Source organism: Ursus maritimus, unplaced genomic scaffold (genome assembly GCF_017311325.1).
Source record: "Ursus maritimus isolate PB19 unplaced genomic scaffold, ASM1731132v1 scaffold_26, whole genome shotgun sequence".
NCBI lineage: Eukaryota > Metazoa > Chordata > Mammalia > Carnivora > Ursidae > Ursus > Ursus maritimus.
The window spans coordinates 2,007,724-2,028,840 of NW_024425119.1; the positions used below are offsets into that span (position 1 = coordinate 2,007,724).

The 21,117-nt window shown below is 55.9% G+C and overlaps 1 protein-coding gene across 1 annotated transcript in view; it reads left to right on the plus strand.

Moving 5' to 3' along the window:
* CACNA2D4 (calcium voltage-gated channel auxiliary subunit alpha2delta 4) overlaps window positions 1-21,117 on the plus strand; it is a 108,519-nt gene that overhangs the window by 82,944 nt on the left and 4,458 nt on the right. The window contains exons 27-34 of the mRNA XM_008704898.2: window positions 10,229-10,290; window positions 10,676-10,720; window positions 10,948-11,010; window positions 17,690-17,760; window positions 18,142-18,217; window positions 18,799-18,851; window positions 19,219-19,274; window positions 19,571-19,591. Of these exons, the coding sequence (XP_008703120.2) occupies window positions 10,229-10,290; window positions 10,676-10,720; window positions 10,948-11,010; window positions 17,690-17,760; window positions 18,142-18,217; window positions 18,799-18,851; window positions 19,219-19,274; window positions 19,571-19,591 (447 nt within the window). The remainder of the gene's footprint in view (window positions 1-10,228; window positions 10,291-10,675; window positions 10,721-10,947; window positions 11,011-17,689; window positions 17,761-18,141; window positions 18,218-18,798; window positions 18,852-19,218; window positions 19,275-19,570; window positions 19,592-21,117) is intronic.

Genomic DNA, 21,117 nt, shown 5'->3' on the forward strand with positions numbered 1-21,117 from the left:
ATGCAGCATGTCCTTGTCCCTGGTCTCCCTGGACCTGAGGAGGCGGGCCCCTCCCGCTGGGGAAGAGACCACCTGAGCCGGGTGGGACTGAAACGCCAGCCCTGACCCCCGCCAGGCCCCTCCTTCTAGGAACATCCGTGCAGTGCGGAAAGGCCCCAGGTGGCCAAGGTCTTAGGAAAGGACTTGGAGCGGGCTTTCTAGAACCCCTTCTGGTGGAGGGTTGGGTGCTGAGGTCAGGAGGGAAGCCAGGGGTGGAGGGTAGTGATGGAACAGGAGGCAGCAGTAAGAGCAGAAAGCGCCCCGTGCTCCCGCCGAGCTGAGTGGGCGCAGCAGCATCCCCTGGGGCCTGGGGGTGGGCGCTGCTCCCCGGGGGAGCACCTCTCCTCAGCCCCACGGGCTCCCAAACCCACGGAGTGCTCAGCTTGGATGGTGGGGGGCGGTGGCCTCTCTGTGCCCCTGCCCCTTCAATTTCTCCTACAGACAGAGGTTAATCCTCCAAGGGGAGCTGGCTCCGACCTCAGCTAGAAACCTCCAACACACCCACCACCAGTCTGCTGTCCACAGCCTTCCTCCATCCTGTCTGCCTCCCCCAGTCCAGGGTCCAAACCACACAAGTGCTTAATGCCCATTGAACCTCAGCCTGGGGGTCCCTGACTCCCAGGACGTCATGCTGGCCCTGCCATTCGCCTCCCCCAAGCTCTCCCTTTGGTCAAGTGTCCCTGGTTGAGGACAAGGCTTCTGCAGCCCTCAACATCCAAGACTCACAGAATTGAGAAGCAGAAAGGGCCTTCGTGGTCACCTGTGCACCCACCTCACTCTGCAGACTGGTGAAGGTCACAGGCAGTGAGAGGCACCAAGAGGGTGGAGGGGGACCTGGACTGCAGGGTGGCCTGAGCGGAACCCTGTTTGGTGGGGACTGCAGGGCTGGCCTCTCCACCTGCTGCCTCCAGTCTGGCCATCTGGGCCCTTCCAGGAAACATGCTCAGTCTCTTCCTGCCTGTCACCCCCATAACACACACTGCCCAGGCAGCACGGAAGCAGGTTTTTAAAAATCTCTCTATTGGTCCTTGGAACTGGCCGACCTTCCTGGTTCATTTTAAAATGCATACCCCATTCTCACCCCGAGCTTCCTGCATCCTGGTTTCCTTGTTGAATATTCCTGATCCCAAACAGATCTTCTGGGAATCAGAACAGAAAAGCCCTCTGAGTCATTCCTCATTGGAGCCCCTCTCCATTGTGAACAAACTAAGCGTGCTCATTGAGGCCATGGCTAGGGAGTCAGGCCATGGCCTTAGGCAGGGGGCAGAAGAGGCCTGATCTGGGGTAGAAGGGAGACCCCAAGAAGGGACAGACTGCCTGAGCTCCACCTCTTTCCTCCCCAGGCACCCCAATATTACATAAAGGCCCTTCCCTGCCTCCATCCCATGCTATCCATCCTGCCCAAAGCAGCTCCACAGGGCCCCTCCTTGCCTTTGGTGTCTGGAAAGTGGGAACAAGGTTTGTTCATCCAGGCCCCAGACACAGCTTCCAGCCAAACCCCAAAGAAACCAGATCGGTTGCTTAAGAAACGTCCCTCCTTCTCCTGCCACCCCCAAGCTGGCTTTCCTGGGCTCCCTCTTTTGGCAGTGCTGGAGACTGTGGCAGTGGGGAGGTGGGGTGGGAAGAGCAGGAAGCTGCTTCGGGTTTCCCTCCTGCTGGACTTCCCCCGCCCCCTCCACGTGCTCGGCCTCCCCCCTCCCCCGCTGCCGATATAGTTATCTAAGCTGCCTGGTGTCAGTCTGAGTCATGCCAAAGCAATGCCCAATGCGCCCTGACAACCAGGAGCCACCCTTACCATCTCCCCCCAAACTCGGACAGCTTAGCTCAGGAAAAAGACAAAGTGGCCCCTGGGACAGAGCTGGGCGGTTGGGACCCCCGGTCAGACCACCCTCTCTGCATTGTCAGAATGGGCCTGGGGCTGCTAAGAGCTGCTTTCCTACTCCAACTCAGGATGTCCATGTCTCAGTGGGTCAGGAAGCCAGGTGGGCATGGTGGGGCTGTACCCCACCCGCTCCCCCGAGGCTGAGTCCACAACTCCCACCAAGGGGGCATAAGGCTTCTCAACCCATTTATAGATAGAGGACCCAGTGTGTAGCTGGGGGACACCCCGAGTGAGTTCTTACAAGCCTGGTTCCACCCCCTGCCCCTGGGTCGCCGGAGGGCTGGGAGTAGGGCCTCGGGCTTGCCAAGGAAGAGCTACAAGGCTTTCCTCCCTTGTCCACTCCCAGCCACGCCCCCACCAGGGAGGCTTCCCTCACAGCTGTGTGGGGCCATGTCCAGCCAGGGAAGGGCTCCTCTGCACCCTTGTCCAAGGACAGCTGCCCGGAGGCCAGCAATCCCATGCTGAGGGCATCCTGCAAAGAGGCCGGGTCCCCGAGGTCTATTCCCATACCTCAGACAGCACAGTCCTCCAGCCTGCCACCACCACCACCCCCCCCCCCCCACCCAGCCATCCTCTGTACCAGCCCTGTCACCAGCATCCCTTTCCCATAGCACCCAAGCTCCTCAGGCTGCAAATGCTGAGCTGGGCAGGCAGACGGCACAGGGCTCTTGGCTGGCACTCCCCGTGCTGCAGGGACTGGTTTCTATGCCACCCAGGCCTGTCATCTGGCATGGGCACTGCTCTCCTCTCCCCTCCCCTGCCCCAGCTGCCCCCTCCCCAGCAGAACCCCAGCTCACCTCCCCAGTGCTGTGAGATCAGAGTAGCTCTGTGCCCTGTGTCTTTGGGCTGCCCCCATGTCGAGTCCTGAGCATTTCCCCAACCCCGGCAACTGCTCCCAGGCAGGAGGTAACAGTGGCTATCTGTACAAGGCCAGGAGACCCAGCAAAGACGGGCCCCCATTCCCTGTGTCCCAGCCACCTTGCACCCCCACCGGCCCTTCCTGCCTTCCCTCTGGCGTACAACACTCACCTTTCTTCACCCTGACCGCAGGCTCCTTAAATCAAGTAGCTCTAAACCGTCCAATGAGACCCTCCCGGGATTCCTGGAGAAATCCAGACAGCACTGACAAGCAGAGCTCAGTGGGCACTGAGTCCCCAGTCCACCGGGAGCGGGGACCTGGCGCGCGCACACAGCACGGGGGAGAAGGAATGCCTGCCACGGCTGCCAAGGGGACGGGGCTGCTGGGTCAATAACAAACTGAGAAGGAAAGAGGGAGGGACCGAGGGAGACAGATAGGAGAGGGGAAGAAAGGGGAGAGGAGGAGAGCGCGCGCGTGTGCGCGAGCAAAGAGACGGAGCAATGGAGTGACAGCTGGGGGTACATCTGTGATGACAGCGACAGTAGCACACACAGGCGAAGGCGCGCGCACAGGCACACACACACACACACACACACACACACACACACCAGAGGCGCTCACGGCCAGAGGGCAGCGCTCACCCTTGAAATGTAAGCATTTCCGTGGAAAAAAAGCACCTATGGAGTAATCGCTTCCCACTGGAGAGGAGGAAAGCTGTTGAAATCTGTTTGCCTGTGGACCTCCATCTTCCTTCCCCACGCTCCTCCAAGCTCTCCCTGCCCTGACCGCCGCCCCCCTCTGTGTCTCTCCCCTCTCTCCCCTTCCCTTTGGCGAGGAGGGGCAGGACCCACGCGGCCAGAGGTCCCTAGGAAGGCCCTAGGAAGTGGGGCTGTCTCCCGTTCAGAGGTATGCAGGGCAGTGTCTTCCAACCTGCTTGTGGAGAAGGAAAAACGAAACCCTTTTCCTGGTCGAAGGGTGATTTATTCCAGAGAGGGTAACTGGAGGGATGCACAGGGCAGCCCATCTGCCTGGCAATCCTTCAGAAAGGGGACCTGAGCCACACACAGTGCTTGTCACATGGTCACACACAGGTCACTGAGCCTCCGGTGACCCCAGACCAGGGCTATTTAGGGGAGTACAAAGTCAGGGGGCGGGGCAGGCAGGCTGCGCACTCAGGGGCCTGCTGCAGCTGGCTGACAGGTTGTCTGTAGGGCCGGGGTGAGCTCAGGAGGAACCCGGGGTAAATGCAGCCCACCCCACCACGCTTGGCTTTTCTAGGCTCCTTGCTCTTATCTAGATGGGGTAGGCATGGAAGGGGAAAAAAATGGTATTCGAAAATTCAGAAGCCTCGTTACTAAATCATTAGGGCAAAAGGTTGGGGAAATTGATATTCCAAGAGATGGCAAGTGTGTGACCCAAAGACAAAGGAAGCCAGGGAAAGAGCACAGCCGGGGCACAGACCCCTAAGGGAGCCTTCTTTGAATCTCTTAAAATCGGCCTGACAAGAAGATGGCATAGCGCGTGTTGGCAATATGTCAGGGATAGCCCAGCGTCCCTCTCTCATTTCACCTGCATTCCTCAAGGAGGGGCGGGTTCACCATGGGGTCAGGTGCAGGGAGTAGGTGGAGAAACTCCCTTGACTCAGGATGCCTCTGACAGATGCTCCTTTCTGTCTGCTCTGCTGGATGGCCGAGGGCTCAGACTGCTGTCCCAGGAGAGAGAGCACCTTCTACCGCCTGGACTTCCTCCTCTCCCCTACACAGCTCCCACGTGCATCCTACCTTCAACTAACTGCACCCACTCGCCTCTAGACAGACCTCTGCTTCTCCAGCTCCTTCCCTGAGTCTGGAACACTCTCTTTCCCCATGGGTAGCCTCCCCCTTCTTAAAAACCCAACCAGAAAGTCACCTCCTTTACGAAGTTTCCCTGGCTGGTCCACAGACTTGACCATCTCCAACCTACAGCCTTTCTTTAGGCCATCCTTGTGATTCTTATTGCAGATTCTTATTGCGGCTTTCTGTGGTGTGGTTTATCTTCTTTCATATCCTATGAGCTGTTCCGGAAGAGGGACTCTGCCTCTCCCACGGCCCAGTGCCTTCTTGTCAGCTGAATGAGAGAGAGAAGGGGAGAGCCCAAGCCCAGGCATCAGGGGACCCAGGGTCTAGACTCTGTTGCTCATTAACGAGCTATTAGTTAGCTAATGAACCTGACAGCGCCAGGCCTTGGTTTCCTGCTCTGTAGAATGAGGAGGTGGAATGATTGAGATCTTTGGTCTCCCTTCCGTTACTGGCACTCTATGACCTCAAGCACCTGCTGGCTCCCCAGCTCCTGGGTATAAAAGATGGGCCCCTCCTAGCCTCACAGACCTTGATCCGTTAAACAGCCTCTGGGCTGAGTTATCAGGGCAGAGAAGAGGGAAGGACAAAGTAGCTATGAGAGCTAGGGGGTAAAATGGGGAGGTGCTCACCCCCGGGAGCGTGGCTCCCAACAGGAATCACTTCCCTCGGTGTGTGCGTGTGTTTGTGTGTGCGCACAGCTGTCTCATGTTGCCGTCTGTGATCACAAAGCCACGCCGAGGTGACAGCCAGGACTCGGAGCAAAGAGGTACCTCTTGATACGCTGTCTGCTGCCTGTGCCCTTCTTGAGGCTCTTTGTTGGGTTGTCTGACAGCCAAGCAAATCTCAAAGAAAAGCTGCTTTGCAGGAAGGCATGAGATCATTGTGGAGAGGCAGGGAGAGAGAAAGGCGAGAGGAGGCCCAGGGGAAGAAGGACAGGCCCGGCTAGGGGCAGGAGGACAGGGGTGTCATTTCTCTGCCTCCATCAAATTGTCGCAGGACCTGGGGGCCAATGTCAGGATCTGAAACAGGGACCAATCATGCGCGGGTAAGAGGAGGAGGTCTCTTAATAACCCACTGGGGGAGCAACCCAGAAAGACCAGGTGCCTCACTTTCCCTTGAACCCTTTGCTTGGAGTCTCCTTCACCAGGAGTTCTGAGCCTGTCTGCAAACATAATACCGTGAGGTATTATCTCCTGCACTCAGCAGGCTGCTAGGAGGTCCTGGGAGGGAGGCTGGCCAGCCTGGTGCTTCCCTGACGTGGGGGTCCCGTGAGGTTTTGACAATGGCCAACCACCTGAGCAAGCAGAACAGGGGCCCAAGTGTCATCCTGGCAGCTCTCCCAGGAGAGAAGGCTGGGCTCCCTCAGTGTCCAGGGTGGAAAAGCACAGTTTGGTTTATGAGGCAGGAGTTGAACAGGACTTGAAATGATGAAAGCCATTAGGCAGGGCAGAATAGATGGTCTGTTGCTGCTGAGGCTCCCACGCCCCTCCCTACCCCCCCCACCCCACCCCAAGCCCTGCCATCAGGATCTAGGGCTTCCTGCCCCAAGGAAGTTCTCTTTGTCTCACCTGAAGTGCCCATTCCTTAGTGGGTTTCCTCCCAGGCCTTCAAGGGAATCAGAGCACAGCTTCAGTTCTAGAGTCTCGAATCCAGATCTCTAAGAGGGTGAGGCTCCATACAGGAGGAAGGAGTTCAGCACGGTCCTGAACCCTAAAGGTAAGGGACGAGACCGAGAGATCTTACAGAATTCCCTTCCCCGTCAAGTGGCTGACTCAATGGAAATCACAAATATTTACTTATTTAGTTCAAAAAATATTTTTGGAGTCCCACGATATGTTAGGTATGATGCTAGGTGCTAGGGAACGGAACTCACTCTCTCTTGCCCACTATTAGCCTCCCTGCCAATAAGGTGAGAGAGGCAATAAATGAGAATAAAATAAATAAATCATGTTGCCGAGAAACTAGAAAGTGGTGAGATGAGAATGAAGGGTGAAGGGGTAGGATGCTGTATCTGGAGAGGCCAGGGAAAGCCTCTCTAGGAGGTGATGTTTGGGCTGAGATCCGATGATAAGAAGGAGCCAGCCATGTAAAGTTCTAGGGGAAGAGCATCTCGGGAAAGGGGGACAGCTGAGGCAGAAGCCCTAGGTGGGAAGGAGACTAGCTGTTTGAGGGAGATTTCAACTCAGGTTGAAATCAGAGAGAACGGCAGGGCCGGCTCCTGTGGGGTTTTGAAGCCGTATTACAGAGGAGTTTAGATTCTGCTCCAAGAGCAGTGGAAAGGCATTGGAAGGTTTTAAGCAAGGGAGTGATGTGATTTGATCTTCAGAAGGCTCACTGGCATGGCTCTTGGAGAATGGGTCACAGAGAGGCTACTTAGGGGCCGAGCACATCAATCCAAGTGAGAGTTGTTGGCTTGGCCCAGGGTGGAGCAGACGGACTTACAGTGTTTGGGAATAAGGTCTGCAGAACTTGGTCGGGATAAGGGGAAATGGTAACAATTCAGTGGAATATGCCCCAAATGGTGAAGTCTCAAGGAGGGTGACATTCTGGGGAGGAAAAGCCTGAGTTCGGTTTCGAATAGGTGAAGTTTGAAATGATCTTGGTGACTCCGGTGTGGAGATATAGTGGGCAGTCGGGATGGCCTCAGTTCTGCGAGGCTGCCCGGTGTGAAGGAGCCAGAGCTTGCCCTAAGGGAGCTTCTGCCCCAGCTGGGGGACGGAACCTTGGGGGAGAGAATCTGCTTTGCTCTCCACTCCTCCCGTTTCTACACAAGAGCCTGAAAAACCTGTTTCCTTAGGGGAAACGAACCCCCACTCTCTTAAGACTCTCTGTGTTAGAACCGTGGAATTTCTTCCAGCTCAGGAGTGTCATGTTTCTGTGCACCTTGGCTCTGAGCAAGCAGGTAGACAGACAGAGTCTCCCTCCAGGAATAGGCTGAAAGCTCTTTGACCAAGGAAGACAAGGACAGGGGTAAATAAGCTTTCCTAAATCCCAAAGATCTGATCATTCTAAGCATGTGACAGCTCTCTGACAATTTTTAGAAGGCTCCTCTGCTTTCATTCAGCCTTTTTCTACAGGTGAAAGAAATTGTTGAAAATGAACATCAAGGGTGGTCTTACAAGGAAGACTAAGGGGAGACTGAGCAGTCCCCTGCAGGGATGGAGGGAACTGTGAGAGGGAGGAGGGGATGTGGCAACCAGTGCTGGCCCCTCCAGCTCAAGCCTGTGTGTGGATTACAGGCTGTCTGTGTGTCTTTTGTTTCTGTCTTGACCAACAAGTCCATGTACCTGTGCCCTTCCACCCACTCCTTCCAGCCAGCAGATCTTGAAGCAACCAAGAAGTGCACAGAGAACTCAAATGTTCCCACATCATAGGACCTGTTCGAGAAAGCTGGCCATACTCCAGCCACAGAGCTGCCACGAGCCTCCAAGGGAGGGGAGGGGCCTCTCAGGGCCCTGGTTCCATCATCTGTAAATCCAGATGAGCTCTAGAATTGCATTATCCCACACAGTGGCCACATTTAAATTTAAATTAATTAAAATTAAATAAAAAGTCTGAAACTCAGGTCCTCAGTCACAAGAGCCACATTTCAAGGGCTCAACAGCCACATGTGACTAGTGGCTACTGTGTGAGACAGTGCAGAGCCATAACAGCCCCATCATTTCAGAAAGTTCAATCGGACAGCATTGCTTTACAATAGTGGTTCCCAAGCTATGGTTTCTGGACCAGTGGCATCAACACCATCTGGGAGCACTTTAGAAATGCACATTCTCAGGCCCCACGCCAGACATACTAAATAAGAGACTGTGGGGTCAGGGACAAACCTTCCAGATAATTTTATTTTTAAGATTTTATTTATTTATTGGAGAGAGACAGCACAAGCAGCAGGGAGGGGTGGGGGGAGAGGGAGAAGCAGACTCCCCACTGAGCAAGAAGCCTGACTCAGAGCTTGATCCCAGGACCCTGGGATCATGACCTGAGCCAAAGACAGACGCTTAACTGACGGAGCCACCCAGGCGCCCCCTTCCAGTTGTTGCTAACACATACCAAGTTCGAGAACCAAAGCTCTAGTGTAGACTAATATTCTCTCCCACTATCCATCTGAAACTCAACAATCTTATACTCACTCAGCCTTCCTAGCGCAAGTATGATCATGACTCATTTTATAACCGAAGAAACAAACCCAAAGATCACAGCTCTGTCTAACCCAGGGCCAGAACTCTGGCCCCTTGACCCTTCCTTGGTCTCATTTTTTATTTCATCAAACTTGCCCATGATCATTCCATATTGAAAAAAACAAAAGGATACAATTCTGTATCTCTGCGCCGGAACTCCCGTGCACTTAGAAGAGCCAGCTGCTGAGTTTTGGGGAAGTCAGAATATCGCGATGGACGATCTCTGCACCGAGTGGCCGCCGGGGTGATTAGAATGTCTCATGAATGTGGCACAGCAGTCAGGAACCCAGATCCACTCCCGCTGTACAGACAAGGGAGCCGCAGCCCCAGGTGGGACACTGTGCTCCCACGCCCGTCAGCTCCTCCCTGACCGTTGGGACCCAAGTCAGGCCTGGAGAACAGAGAGATTAAGAGCCTTAGAGACAGACCCCGGCTGCGTCCTGGTTCCATCTTTCGGGGCCAGGTGACTGAGGCAAGCAGGCAACCTCTGCAAGCCTCTGTTTCCTCCGCTGTGAAGCCCCAATAAGAATAGAACTGCTCGCTGTGTGGATGAAATAAGCCCATGGATGTGAAGGTGCCCCGCACTCAGAATCTTCGATGTTATTATACCAGACAGTAGGAAGTCGACCTAGTTTTTCTATTCTTTTTCTTTTCAATATAACCTGCCTTTTCTTTGTGTTCTCTGACCTCAGATTTCTCTTAGCATGTGAGCTCAGGCTTGCGTCCTCCAAGCCTATTTGGGAACCAAAGAGGCATGGGTAGCCCCTTCTAAGTGGCGTCACCAAAGGTTAGCTTTTGCCAGTGGGTAGCATCTCTGGTCTTCTGGAACCTACCTGCAAACCTGGGTAAACCTGATCGCACTTTTCAGCGAGGAAAGAGCCTTCCTACAACGTGGGGGAGACGCCAAGCAGGGATTGGGTACAAGAGAGGTTGTTGTGTCAGGCTTGAAACCTAGAAAGCCCCATGAGGGGCCCTGAATTCCAGTCTCAGCCCACCACTTTTGGTCTTGTGACCTGGAACAGATGGCTCAGTCTCTCTACCTCTGTCTTTCCATCCTTGGGAAAAGGGAGAATGATGTGCCCGGTGCACCTGCCTTGAGTTTCCCGAGATCAGAGGATGAGTGCTATCCTCATTGTTCTCTAGGGCCTGGGCCTCAGCTTTCTCTGGAGGCATTTTCTAGTATTATCTGCTGGGAAGAGACAGAAGCCGCCAGTCTGCCTGTTTCCTCCCCGCCCCCCACCCCAGGAGCCTCGGCTGGGCTCTCACATGCTGCCATCTGACTCAGCTCCAGTGCTACCTCTCCCCTCGGTTCCTGCTGATGCTCCTCCTCTCTCTAACTTGAATCTATTTTTTTCTCTCATCGTCTCTTCCGTCCCACCACCCCCTCCCCAAAAACACACCCATGTTCTTGCCCCCCCTTCCCACTTCCTTGTAGCGGTGGGTGTCCAAATGAGGCTGGAGTTCCTGCAACGCACGTTCTGGGCAGCGACCCGGCAGGTGGGTGTGATGGCGCCAGGTCAGAAACAGAGGACTGGCCGACCCATCTGCGGGGAGGAAGGCCAGCTCCCTTGGGGTGCCCCACTGCCCCTCGGGCCCCCTCCCAGATCCCTGCCTCCTCTGCCTGTCCCAGCTCCCGGGCCTCCGCTTGCGGCCTGGGCATCTGCTCCTGGCCTGCCTTACCAGCGGGGCTCTCTCCGCGCAGCCCCAGGAGGGGGCAGGACGTACAGTGTGCACCCTAAGTAGGCCCTGAACATACCCCCGCTGTTCCCCACACGTGAACACACCACACGAATGTCACACGCACACCACGCAGACGTCTAGCTTGTAGAAACACACGTGCGCAGAGGTATACACAACGTACAGCTTCTCGTCTTCCTTCCAGTGCAGCGCTGTGGAGGGGCCGTGCCCTGAGAGCTGCCAGGACAGTGTGAGTTCTCCCCCAGGGGGAAGAGGGGGCAAGTGGGAACCATGGGGCCCTAAACCACACCCTCCTTACAGGCCAACTCCCCTCCTTCCCAAACGTCCCCCTTCCCTGCCGTGCTGGGCCGCAGAAGGCACCTTGGCACGAGACGTGGAGGGCTCGCCACACACCAGGCCAGGCAGGCCACCCGGCAGTCAGGGCCTGGCCGTCACCTCCTTCTGGTCTCTCCCCAGGAGCTGGACTGCTTGGTCATCGACAACAACGGGTTCATCCTGATCTCAGAGCGGTCCCAGGAGGTAAGGTATCCGGGAAGTGGAAGGAGGGAGTCCGGTCATCCCTCACGCAGCCAGGCCTGTCAAGGGCAAGCGGCCCAGGAAGTCGCGGTGGCTTAGGGCAGGTCAGAGTGAATGGTCTGAAGCAAGCGGAGTCTCTTCCTGAAACCAAGTCAGTGTAGCAAGATCACAAAATGCAGACACTTTTCCACTCAGATGGGCAGAGAAAATGTTACTTCTTTATTTTGTCTCTACCGAATCGGGCCTCGTCCCACAATTGGTAGGGAAACGGTCCACACAACAGGGAGAGGCTCAGCAGGGCTACACCGCAGGACCCCGCGTGTTCTGTGCTCTGGCTATGCCACTGACTGGCCTGGCCTCGGGAGCCTCCTCCCAGAGCGCAGACACCCTCGGACTCATCATCCCCCTCCCCTCCGTCACCTTCCAGCCTCCTTAGTCCATTCGCACCACTACTGGGTGGCTCGTCCAGAGAGAGCAAGCACCAGTGTGGTTGGGTGAGGGTGCTCTTCTGAGTCACAGACTTCTCATTGTGTCCTCATGTGGTGCAAAGGGCAAGGGAGCTCTCAGGAGTCTCGGTGATAGGACACTGACCCCATTCCTAAGGGCCGCACCCTTGTGATCTAATCACCTCCCAAAGGTCCCACCTTCTACCCTCACCTTGGGGTTAGGTTTCTGCATATCCCCTTGGGGGGACACATTCAGACCATAGCAACCTCCCCTTCTATCTTCATGGGGCCTAGGAGCGCCAAGCCTCTCCCACTTTGAGCTCCTTTTCTGTCTAGACCTCCCTTGAGGAAAATTCTACTCTAACACACCAAGGCTGACCCTCAGTTTGTTAGGGGGGATACAAAGGAACGGAGGCAATCATCTTTCATCTGGTAGCCTGGCTGCACACCGAGCCTTCCCCCGGGCACCTGGATGTCTCCCTGGCCCCGCATGTGCTCAGAAAGGCAGAAGAGAAAGTATCATCATAATTTTGTATTTGCTGAGCCCCAAACTGGGCCCCCAAATTAATGGCTTATTTAGCAAGGAATCAAGTAAAAAAGAAGGCTGTTCAAACCTGAACCAAACTCAAATATATTCACCTAAAGTATTTCCTTGCAACAAGCCAGAAGCGCTGAAACGCCCTCCAGCCTGAGCCTCAGCGGAAGGGATACGGTATAAGCTCCGAGCTGTGAACTACTTGGACTTGTAGTTCGAGAATTTGTAGGGCAAGGTCGGTTACCGCAGGGAAAAGGGCCTTCTCTGGAGGGTGAGACAGGCTGCCGGTCCCAGTCTAGTCCCCGGGGTCACCCTCCTGCCCGGCCCCTCCCCTGGGCCACTCCCTTACTGCTGGGGCAGAGTTCATTCACTTCGCTGCACTTGGCTGGTCTTACGGAATGAGGACCGATGCCTTTAGGACCCTGAACGTCAAGGCCAGGCATCCCGACCCCTGGATTAAACTCCAGGGCTGGTGCCCGGGCTCTGGGAGCAGTGTGTGGACAGAGTCCCTCCTCTCACCCTGAGCAGGTCTGACCCGGCGACCTGAGCTGTGTCGGGTTCTGAGAGGGCACGAAGGGAGTGGCACCCGGGCCAGAGACAGGGAGGGGTACAGCAACTCTGGAACAGTTATCTATCACTATGTAATGTTTACCCCAGCCCACAGAGACACAGAGCGACAAGACGGAAGTCACTGTCTTTCGGAACCTAATTTCAGCCGTGACATCCCATCACTTTTACTATAGTTTATTCCTGAGAAGCGAGTTACTAGGTCCAGCCTACCAAGAGGCTGGGACCCTGTTAAGTCATTTCAGACTCGCCCTACCACAAACTCCTCCCCCTTCCCAAACACCCAAGTGCTGGCCCCTCCTCCAGCTCTTTCATTCCTCCCTGCCCCTCTCTTCCCTAAGCCTCAGAGTGCACTGGGGGGACTGGCAGCAGCAGCGGCGTCTGGAAGCTGGATAGAAATGCAAGGTCTTGGGCCCTGCGCAGACTAAGGGAATCAGAAACTCTGGGATGGGGCCCTCCAGCTGTGCTGTGACAAGCCCTCTGCCGCTTCTGATGTGGGATGAATCTCCGAACCACTGCCTAGGCTTTAACGCCAGCTGCTCTTGCTCTGGATGCACTTTCCTGGCTGGGCTAATGTGCCAGAAGGTCCAGGCTCCTCCTTCTCCTGCCAAGGTCCATCCAGGGGCCTGGGGAGGAAGGACTGCCCCTGCTCTGGGGCAAAGATTCTTCCCAAAGTCCTCCCCAGCCCTTCCTCACTGAGGCCCTCCTGCCCAGCAAATAGGGTGAGTGCAGAAGGCCCAGGGCACCATCTGCGGTGTTTTGGAGGGAGGGGCGGCTTGGATCTCTCCTGGGCCTGGTGATGTTCCAGGCCTACTGATTAGACATTTTGTCCCCCTGGGCCTCTCTTCCAGCTCAGGGCTCATTCTTACAATAAAGAAAGACAGATGACAGGATTACAGCCCTCTGTTGGGGCCTAGAAAGAGAAGCAGACAGCTGGGGCCAAGAGAGGGACAACAGCTCTGTGGATCTTTGTAATGTTTACAGTGGATCTATCACCCGGATTTGGGGACCCCAAGTCCTATCACTTGCCTGTGTGTAGCACCCACACAGGAGAGCTTCAAAATGGACCTCACCGGGCAGCAAAGCTAGAAAATCAGATGCCCCATCACGGTGTCTTTCCCTGAGGTGTTGAATCTCTCGGAGGGCACAGCACCCTCTCCCTCCTTGCCCCCAGCCCAAAATGCTGAGCTTGCCTTGACCAGGGCAACCCTTTCCGCCCTCACAGGGCCTCTGATGTGCCTGTCTTAAGCCTCAACCCCTGTTTTCCTCAGCTCCCCCTTCTTCCTCCCTGCCTCCCTACACACCTACCAACCAAGTGCTCCCACTCAGCACAGCAAGCAGGCTGTCTTCCAGTCACTCCCGGTGCAGTGGGCATGGTGGGTGCAGTGCAGGAGAGACCATGGCCCTCCAGCCCCCACTCCTCACCGCCTGCCTCAGCACATCTCCGGGCTCCCCCAGGCTCTGGCAGCAGAGCCTTCCTGAGGTCAGGGCAGCCTCATTTGAGCAGCTCAGCTGGCCGCCTGACCCAGAGAGGGCCCATCATGGCAGAGCCCTCTGGGCGGCTCTCTCTGGAATGCAGTACTAATGCCCACTTCCCCACATGCTTCCCTGGCCCCACTGTGGGGCCAAAGTCAGGTGTCAGGAAACTACGCAGCTCAGGGGAGCCAGGGGGGCTCTACACAAGAAAGGAGCCAAAGGAAATTGGTCCTCACAAGGAGCCACGCACAGTGACTTTACTCTGGTAACTCATTTAATCCTCACACCCCGTAAGCTTTTAGAGTAGAAACTGAGGCTGTCCCTGGGTAAGAGAGGCTATGAGACATCTGCTCCATCCCAGAGTTGGCTCTCCCACCCACCCTCTGGTCCCCCTTTCCTCTGGGGACATAGCTTCACACAGGCATGCAAATTAGCCTACGCCAGGGCTGCTGCCCTGCCAGCAGGAATACTCATCAGTTCCGCATTCTCTGGCGACACCTGCCCCATCCGCTCCCTGCTCCCCGCTTGGCAATCCTGCCTCATTACAGACAGGAAACACAGGCAGCCCCAGGCCCTTTCTATGCAGCCCTAGAGCTCAGGCAGTCCAAAGGACCATTGCTTATTGGTGGATTGTCCCCTGTAAACGTGGAGTCCTGCCCGCTGTGAGCAAACCTAAAAGGTAGTGCTTGGGGCCACAGGGACCCGGAGCTTCCAGAGCCCTTGTATAGCGCTATGGCTGTGAAGAGCCTACAGACCCTGCACTGTGCTTCGGGCGCCATCCCACAGTCAGTCCGGGTGCCCTAAACTGACCAGGGTCCTCCAGTTTGAGGGTCTGGACTTTGGCTTTGCAGGATCGGGAACTAAGTTAATCTGCCTATTTGAGGTACTGATTCACTCGGGTGAGGTTCAAATGAAACCATCAACTTGGAATAGCGTTCTGCGGTCAGGAATACAGCCCCCATGACAGTGATTTAACCAAATTAGTAGATGAAGGTAGCCCAGGCCTGGTACTGTCTCGTCACCAGTTGTCCCCATCCTCAAGATCACAACATGGCTATAGGAGTTCCTGCCTTCTTGTCCATTTTCCAGACAAGAAGGGGAGGGCAACAGCCATGAATGAGGTCCTCCTACAGAGGCCGCTCCCTTTAAACAGATTCCCGGATGTCCCACCCGGCAACTTTGCTCACATTTCATTGGCCAGCTGTAGCCGCAGGGGAGTCTGGGAAATGTAGTCTTTGAGACGAACATAGTGCTACCATAATTCAAGTCAGGATTACCTTCCGTAAAGAAGGGGAGGATGGATATGCTCTGTCAGGGTGACATAGCCTAGAAAGTCATGTTGTTTATGTACAGAGGAGGATACATTTTTTCCCAACATCCAGGAGCTTGTCTTCTCAGAATCAAGTGTCGAACCACAGGGCTGTTGGTGAATAAGCCTAGTTTTCGGAAAGAAAAGGGGACAGCCTTGTGGGAATTTGCACCAGCCTCATCAGGAGCCTCCTTTCCACCCCGCTGCACTTCCCCAGGGAGAATACTCAGATCACTCATTCATTCCCCTGTCCATTCACTGAATAGTAACCATCAACAAGACATCGCCATCGTGTGGTCTGCGGGAAGCCAGGAGGTAAAGGTGTGCCCTGTAGGATCTCGCTGTCTGGTAAGGCAGGAACACACACACACCTGGTCACTGGAACAGCAAAAATCAACCCGCAGCTGATGGATCACTTGAGCTGAAGGAACTTCAGGTGGCTTCAGGGCTGCACGTTGGAGAACAGCAGGACTGGTTACCTCACACCTTTCCACTTGCTATTCTTTCTCTTAAATGCCCTCGACTCCTCCCTGCTGTCCTCTGCCCTGCCCATTGTCCTGCTCCAAGAAGCCTCTCAGGCCTCAGAACGGCTGGGCCTTCTGGCCAAAGAGACCACAGAGCTCAGACAAGTCTGCACGTCCTATCCAGCTCTCTCTGGGCTGCCCCCTCGTGCCTTTGTCGTTAGCCTCTCAGTTCCCAGCACAGAGGAGGGAGGCCTTAAGTCCAGCTGGAAAGGTGACAAAAGAAAGACTTCTTGGAGAAGGACAAGGAAAACTCCTTGGAGTGAGGACTGAGGAAGTGTTGTCAAGGCAGAGAGAAGTGCCCAGGCCCCCAGCGGCTCCTTATCATATGGCCGCCGCAGATGGAAAGCTCGCTGTGTGCCAGATGCTCGGCACGCATTATCCCCTAACTTAACCCATGGCACGCAGTGGGCAATGCTGGCACCAGGATCTGAATCAAAATCCGATGCTTAAGCGCAGGCTCTTTCCTCTCTGCCATGCTGAGAAACCAGCAGAAGCAAGAGACCAGGGCAGGTGGGGAGGTCAGCGTAGGGGTGGGGCTGGAGGGCAGCCTGAAGGCAGAGCACAGCAGGCTAGAGTGCCAACCGCCTAGGCGGCCTTTGTGGGCTTGGAGGGTACAGCCTGGCCTTGCACACAGCGGTGGGCGTTCACCAGTGCTGGCTGATTGGGGCAGGAAGGACGGATGAGGGGGAAGGAAGATCCTGTTTTGTTCTTCAGGAAACACACACAAAAAGAGAGAGAGAAAGAGACCAAATCCCAACTGTGTTGGCAGCAGGGCTGGGGACTGAGAGAGAACCCCGTGAGGAGGGTGGAGTGGGCCGCTGGGAGCACAAAGGTCTGGGTTAGGCGAGGAGTTGGAAGGTGAGTGACAAACCCACAGGGCACCGCTCCAGTGACGGGGAGGGGGAGGGAAACCAAAGGCCGCTCCAGGGTTCTCAAACTGCACTTGGCTGGGCGGTTTAGGATAAGGAGGCCAGTGAGAGACAGAGCAGAGCGCTGCTTTTGAACCTTTTTTGACCATGACTCACAGAAAGAGATACATGGTACATCTGATCTAGGACATACACACGCACCGTATACAACAAATCAAATTTCACAAAACCTCGTTTAACCTGACTTCACACACAATTCACACCTAACTGTTCAAAGGAAGTCTGTGCCTTCAAAAAAAAGATCCGATTGTAACCCCTAGATTGATTTCCTGGCCAACTAATGGATTTCTTAGAGTAACTTAGAGTTCGAAAAGCACTAAGATAGAGAGTATGGCAGGGGAGCCCGTTAAAGGGGGAGGGAGCCGGTGGAATGGGTACAGTTCTGATTCTGTTGAAAGGTATCTATGGGGGGACCCAACCCACCCCTGATGTCTGGAGCTCAGCAATGAGCCCTGGCCTAATATGGAAGACAGAAGTCCTCATCCTGCTCCATCTCTCTCCCTCTCCCTCTCTCCCCCTCTCTCCCCCCTCTCCTTCCCCTTACCCTCCCCCTCCCTTTCTTCCTTCCCTCTCCTCCTCTGTGGCCCCTTTTCCCCTCCCCCTCTCCCTCCTTCTCTCTTTCTCTCCCTGTCTCCCTCTCTCTCTCTCCCTGTCCCTCTCTCTCTCTCTCTCCCTGTCTCCCTCTCTCTCTCCCTGTCTCCCTCTCTCTCTCTCCCTGTCTCCCTCTCTCTCTCTCCCTGTCTCCCTCTCCCTGTTTCCCTCTCTCTCTGTCTCCCTCTCTCTCTCTCCCTGTCTCCCACACTCTCTCTCTCCCTGTCTCCCTCTCCCTCCCTCTCTCTCTCTCTCTCTCTCTCTCTCTCTCTCTCCCTGTCTCCCTGTCTCTCTCTCCCTCGCAGATGGGAAGATTCCTGGGGGAGGTGGATGGTGCTCTCATGACCCAGCTGCTCAGCACAGGGGTGTTCAGCCAGTAAGTGGGACATGCTTCTCCCCAGACCGAATACACACAGAACAAGCAGGAGCTGATGCTAACTGGTCCCGACAGATATCAGGATCCTGACCTCAAAAACCCATAGTGAAAGCCCCAAAGAGCTCCCAAAGCAACCTTTCTGAAGCCGGAGACTTGACATGAGGTGGAGTAGGCGTAGAAGGTCATATGGGCCCTTGGAGGGAAAACGAATTTGCTGCTCAATGTCTTTAAAGCAGTCCAAGCGGAGAGATGGAATTGTCTGACCCGCCTACCCTCACTCCCGCACCCTCAGGAATCCGGGTGAATGGGAACCCTGCAGCAAACTCCCCCTGGGTGGGGAAGGGGGTGGGGGAAGTCCCTTATCCTGTTTCTGATTTTCAGAGTGACCATGTATGACTACCAGGCCATGTGCAGACCACTGAGTCACCACCCCAGTGCCGCCCGGCCCCTGGTCAGCGTAAGTGTCACGCCAGACCTTTCTTCCCACCTGCTAGCCCCAGGACCCCATTCTTGACTGGGACCAGAAAGTCCTGTGGAGCCTCTTCCCCCCACCCCCCACCCCGCACCCCTGCTCCCTGTCCTCAGCCTGCCCCCACCCCAGGCCAGTCGGTCTTCTCTCCCGGGCTTCAGGGAATTGTTCTGGTGGTCTCGTGAGATAAGAGGCCTCTGGCAGAGAAAGCAGACCACAGCCCCTGTGTAGCTTTGTTCCTACCCACACTTGCCAGCACTTTTACACATATCATAAAGGATCCCAGAAACATCACCGAGCGGCTCAGCAGGAAGAGAACTCGGCTAGTCTACTCCTAGTCTTCTCGATGGGCATGGTCTAAGCCCAAGTGTCCACCCTACAGGAGGAATTTATCAGATAACCCAGCTGTAAATGCTCCCTCTGCTGGGAAGGGGTGGGAGGTGGTGGCAGCCAGAGGGGGAGGAGGGGGAAGCCCCTTCCCCCACCCCCGTTGAGGTTTTTACTAGTGGTGCCCAGGAGCACCCTCTCCCGGGGCCTGGGCTTAACTGTGTGTCCCCTCTCCTTCCCAGCCAATCTCTGTGCTCCTGACTGCTACCAGGTGGCTGATGAATGAGTTCTTGCTGTGAGTGGGGTCTTGAGGGGGGTGGAGGGGGGCAGACACGGGACAACACACTGGGGCGACTTCATGCAGGTGTGCCTTATGAGGGAGCCCTTTGAGCAGGAGCTGCATGAGGTCCCCGGAACCCCAGAGGAGCAGGCGAGATCCCTGGGTGTCTGGCGCCCGCCCCCTACACACTGCTGCCCAGGTGGAGAAGCTCCCTGCTCACCCAGGAGCCTCAAGCGGGGGAGAGGGTGTCCTGGAGGAGAGGGGCTAGACCAGGGGCCAGCAGGGAGCTCTGGTGCCCCAGGCCCCTCAGGCCCCAGGTGGGGAGGGCACCGGGTCTCGGGTCTCGGTCTCGGTCTCGGAGATTCAGCTCTGCGTCTGACAGGCTCCTGCTGGAGTGGAGCGCCTGGGACTCCTGGCATGCGGACAGTGGGGCGGAGGGTGAGTACAGAGGACTGCAAAAGGGAGTGTTGACTATCAGAGCCATTTCAGTAGGAACTTGTCACCTCTGGGCGGATGACAGACGGGATGGGGACTCTGGAGAGTCCAAGGCTCCCATCTCACCCTGCTGGGTCCTCTCTCATGGCCTCCCCCTCACTCCTGGCTCCCCTCAACTCTCTGTGTGACATCATGCCATCTTGGGATATCACCGCTCCATGTGACATCATTCATCCCATGTGACATCGCCACCCTGTGCCATCCTGCCCACCCTGTGCTGGGCCTCATGCCCTGGACAGCCAAAGCTGTCTTCCATCACTGTGAGTAGCTTTCGCTGACGATGGGGGGGGGGCGGTGTGGGGAGGGACTGCAAAAGGTGCAAAAGGGGACTGTCCTCAGCTCTCTGTCCCAGGCGTGCATCCAAGGAAGGCTGAGCTCTCTTCATCCGGGGACACCCCTGACTCAGGGTCCCTAATAATCTAAAGCCCCACTCCTTAAGGGGTGGAGGTGTCCCACACAAGTACAGCCCTACCCCAGGGCAAACAAAACCCTCCAGCCATCTCCTTGGGTGATTCCAAGAGGAAAAAGGGTGATGTTGCCCAGTGGCTGTGACCACGTGCAGGTAAGCAGCCACCAGGTCTCCTCGTGGAGGCAGAAACAGAGGTGCCTCCAGCTCACATGTCCACGGAGCCCTCAGCAGAGCTCGGGGTTGAGGGGGTGGCAGGTGAACATCTCCTATGACCTTGTGTCTGAGGACAGTGCCCTCCACAGGCCTGACCATAAACCAAAGAAATGTCCTCACTCTCAGCCAGCTGTGACCCCGTACTACACCCCCCGGGAGAGTGAAGCCACTTGACCTTTAAATGCAAAAGGAAGTCAATGGCTTCTACTCTCTGGGTAGCTGGGGGTTCCCCACCACACAGGACTGTCTCGCTTTAACCGGTCTTGTTCAACCCCTCCATGTCAATAGAGCCTTTTCCACGGGGTTCTGGAACATCTCCACTGCCTGGGCTGTACTCCCCACCCCATTTTTGTTAAGAGTTTGGCTTCCTGATGGTGTCTGTGACAGGAACCAGGGACCACGTGTCACAACCCATTTAGAAACAGGTCCCTCCTCCCCTCTGCATGGGAACACAGGGTGGGGGGGACACAGCTCCCCTCCTTGTCTTTCTCTGCCAGCAGCTGCATCTTGCAAACACTGAGAATGATCTCCCTCAATCTGCTTGTTCAGAATCTCTCATCTTCAGGGCAGCTGCCCCTGGAGCTTCTCCCTCCTGCCTAGGAGGCCTGGTCCAGCCACTCGTCCATGTCTTCAGTGAATAGCGCTGGACTTGGAGTCCAAGGACATGGACTGCAGGAGACCCTGAGGCCCTTTCCCAGTGGCTGGAAGGCTACTCCACCCTGTTGTTGTTGGCCTTGTTACTAACACTGTCACGGAGATAACCTTACCCACACAAAGTGGTTCAGGTGACAGGTCCAGCCCTGAGTCAGCCCCCACTGGGGACCAGGCCAGTGTAACTGGGCCCTGGAAGGAGCAAAGCCAGCTCCCAGGCTTCTGCAGGCTTTAGCCAGAGTGCCCACTCCCAGATTCCGAGGGGCCCAGACAGCCAAGTGCCCAGCAGCAGCCCTGGAAGTTCTGGTGGAACCTGACCAAGTGTGCAGAGCCCCTGACTGAACACTGTGGTTCTTCCTCTCAGTTCACACTTGTCTGCCCCGACTGGCCTCCCCTCCTGCCTTCAAGGTCTAGTGGGAAGTTTCTGGGTCTGGGAATTTAGGAGACCTATAGCTCTCCTACTGACCCCTATGTGACCCTGAGATAGGGGTCTATGAAATGGGGGTGATACTT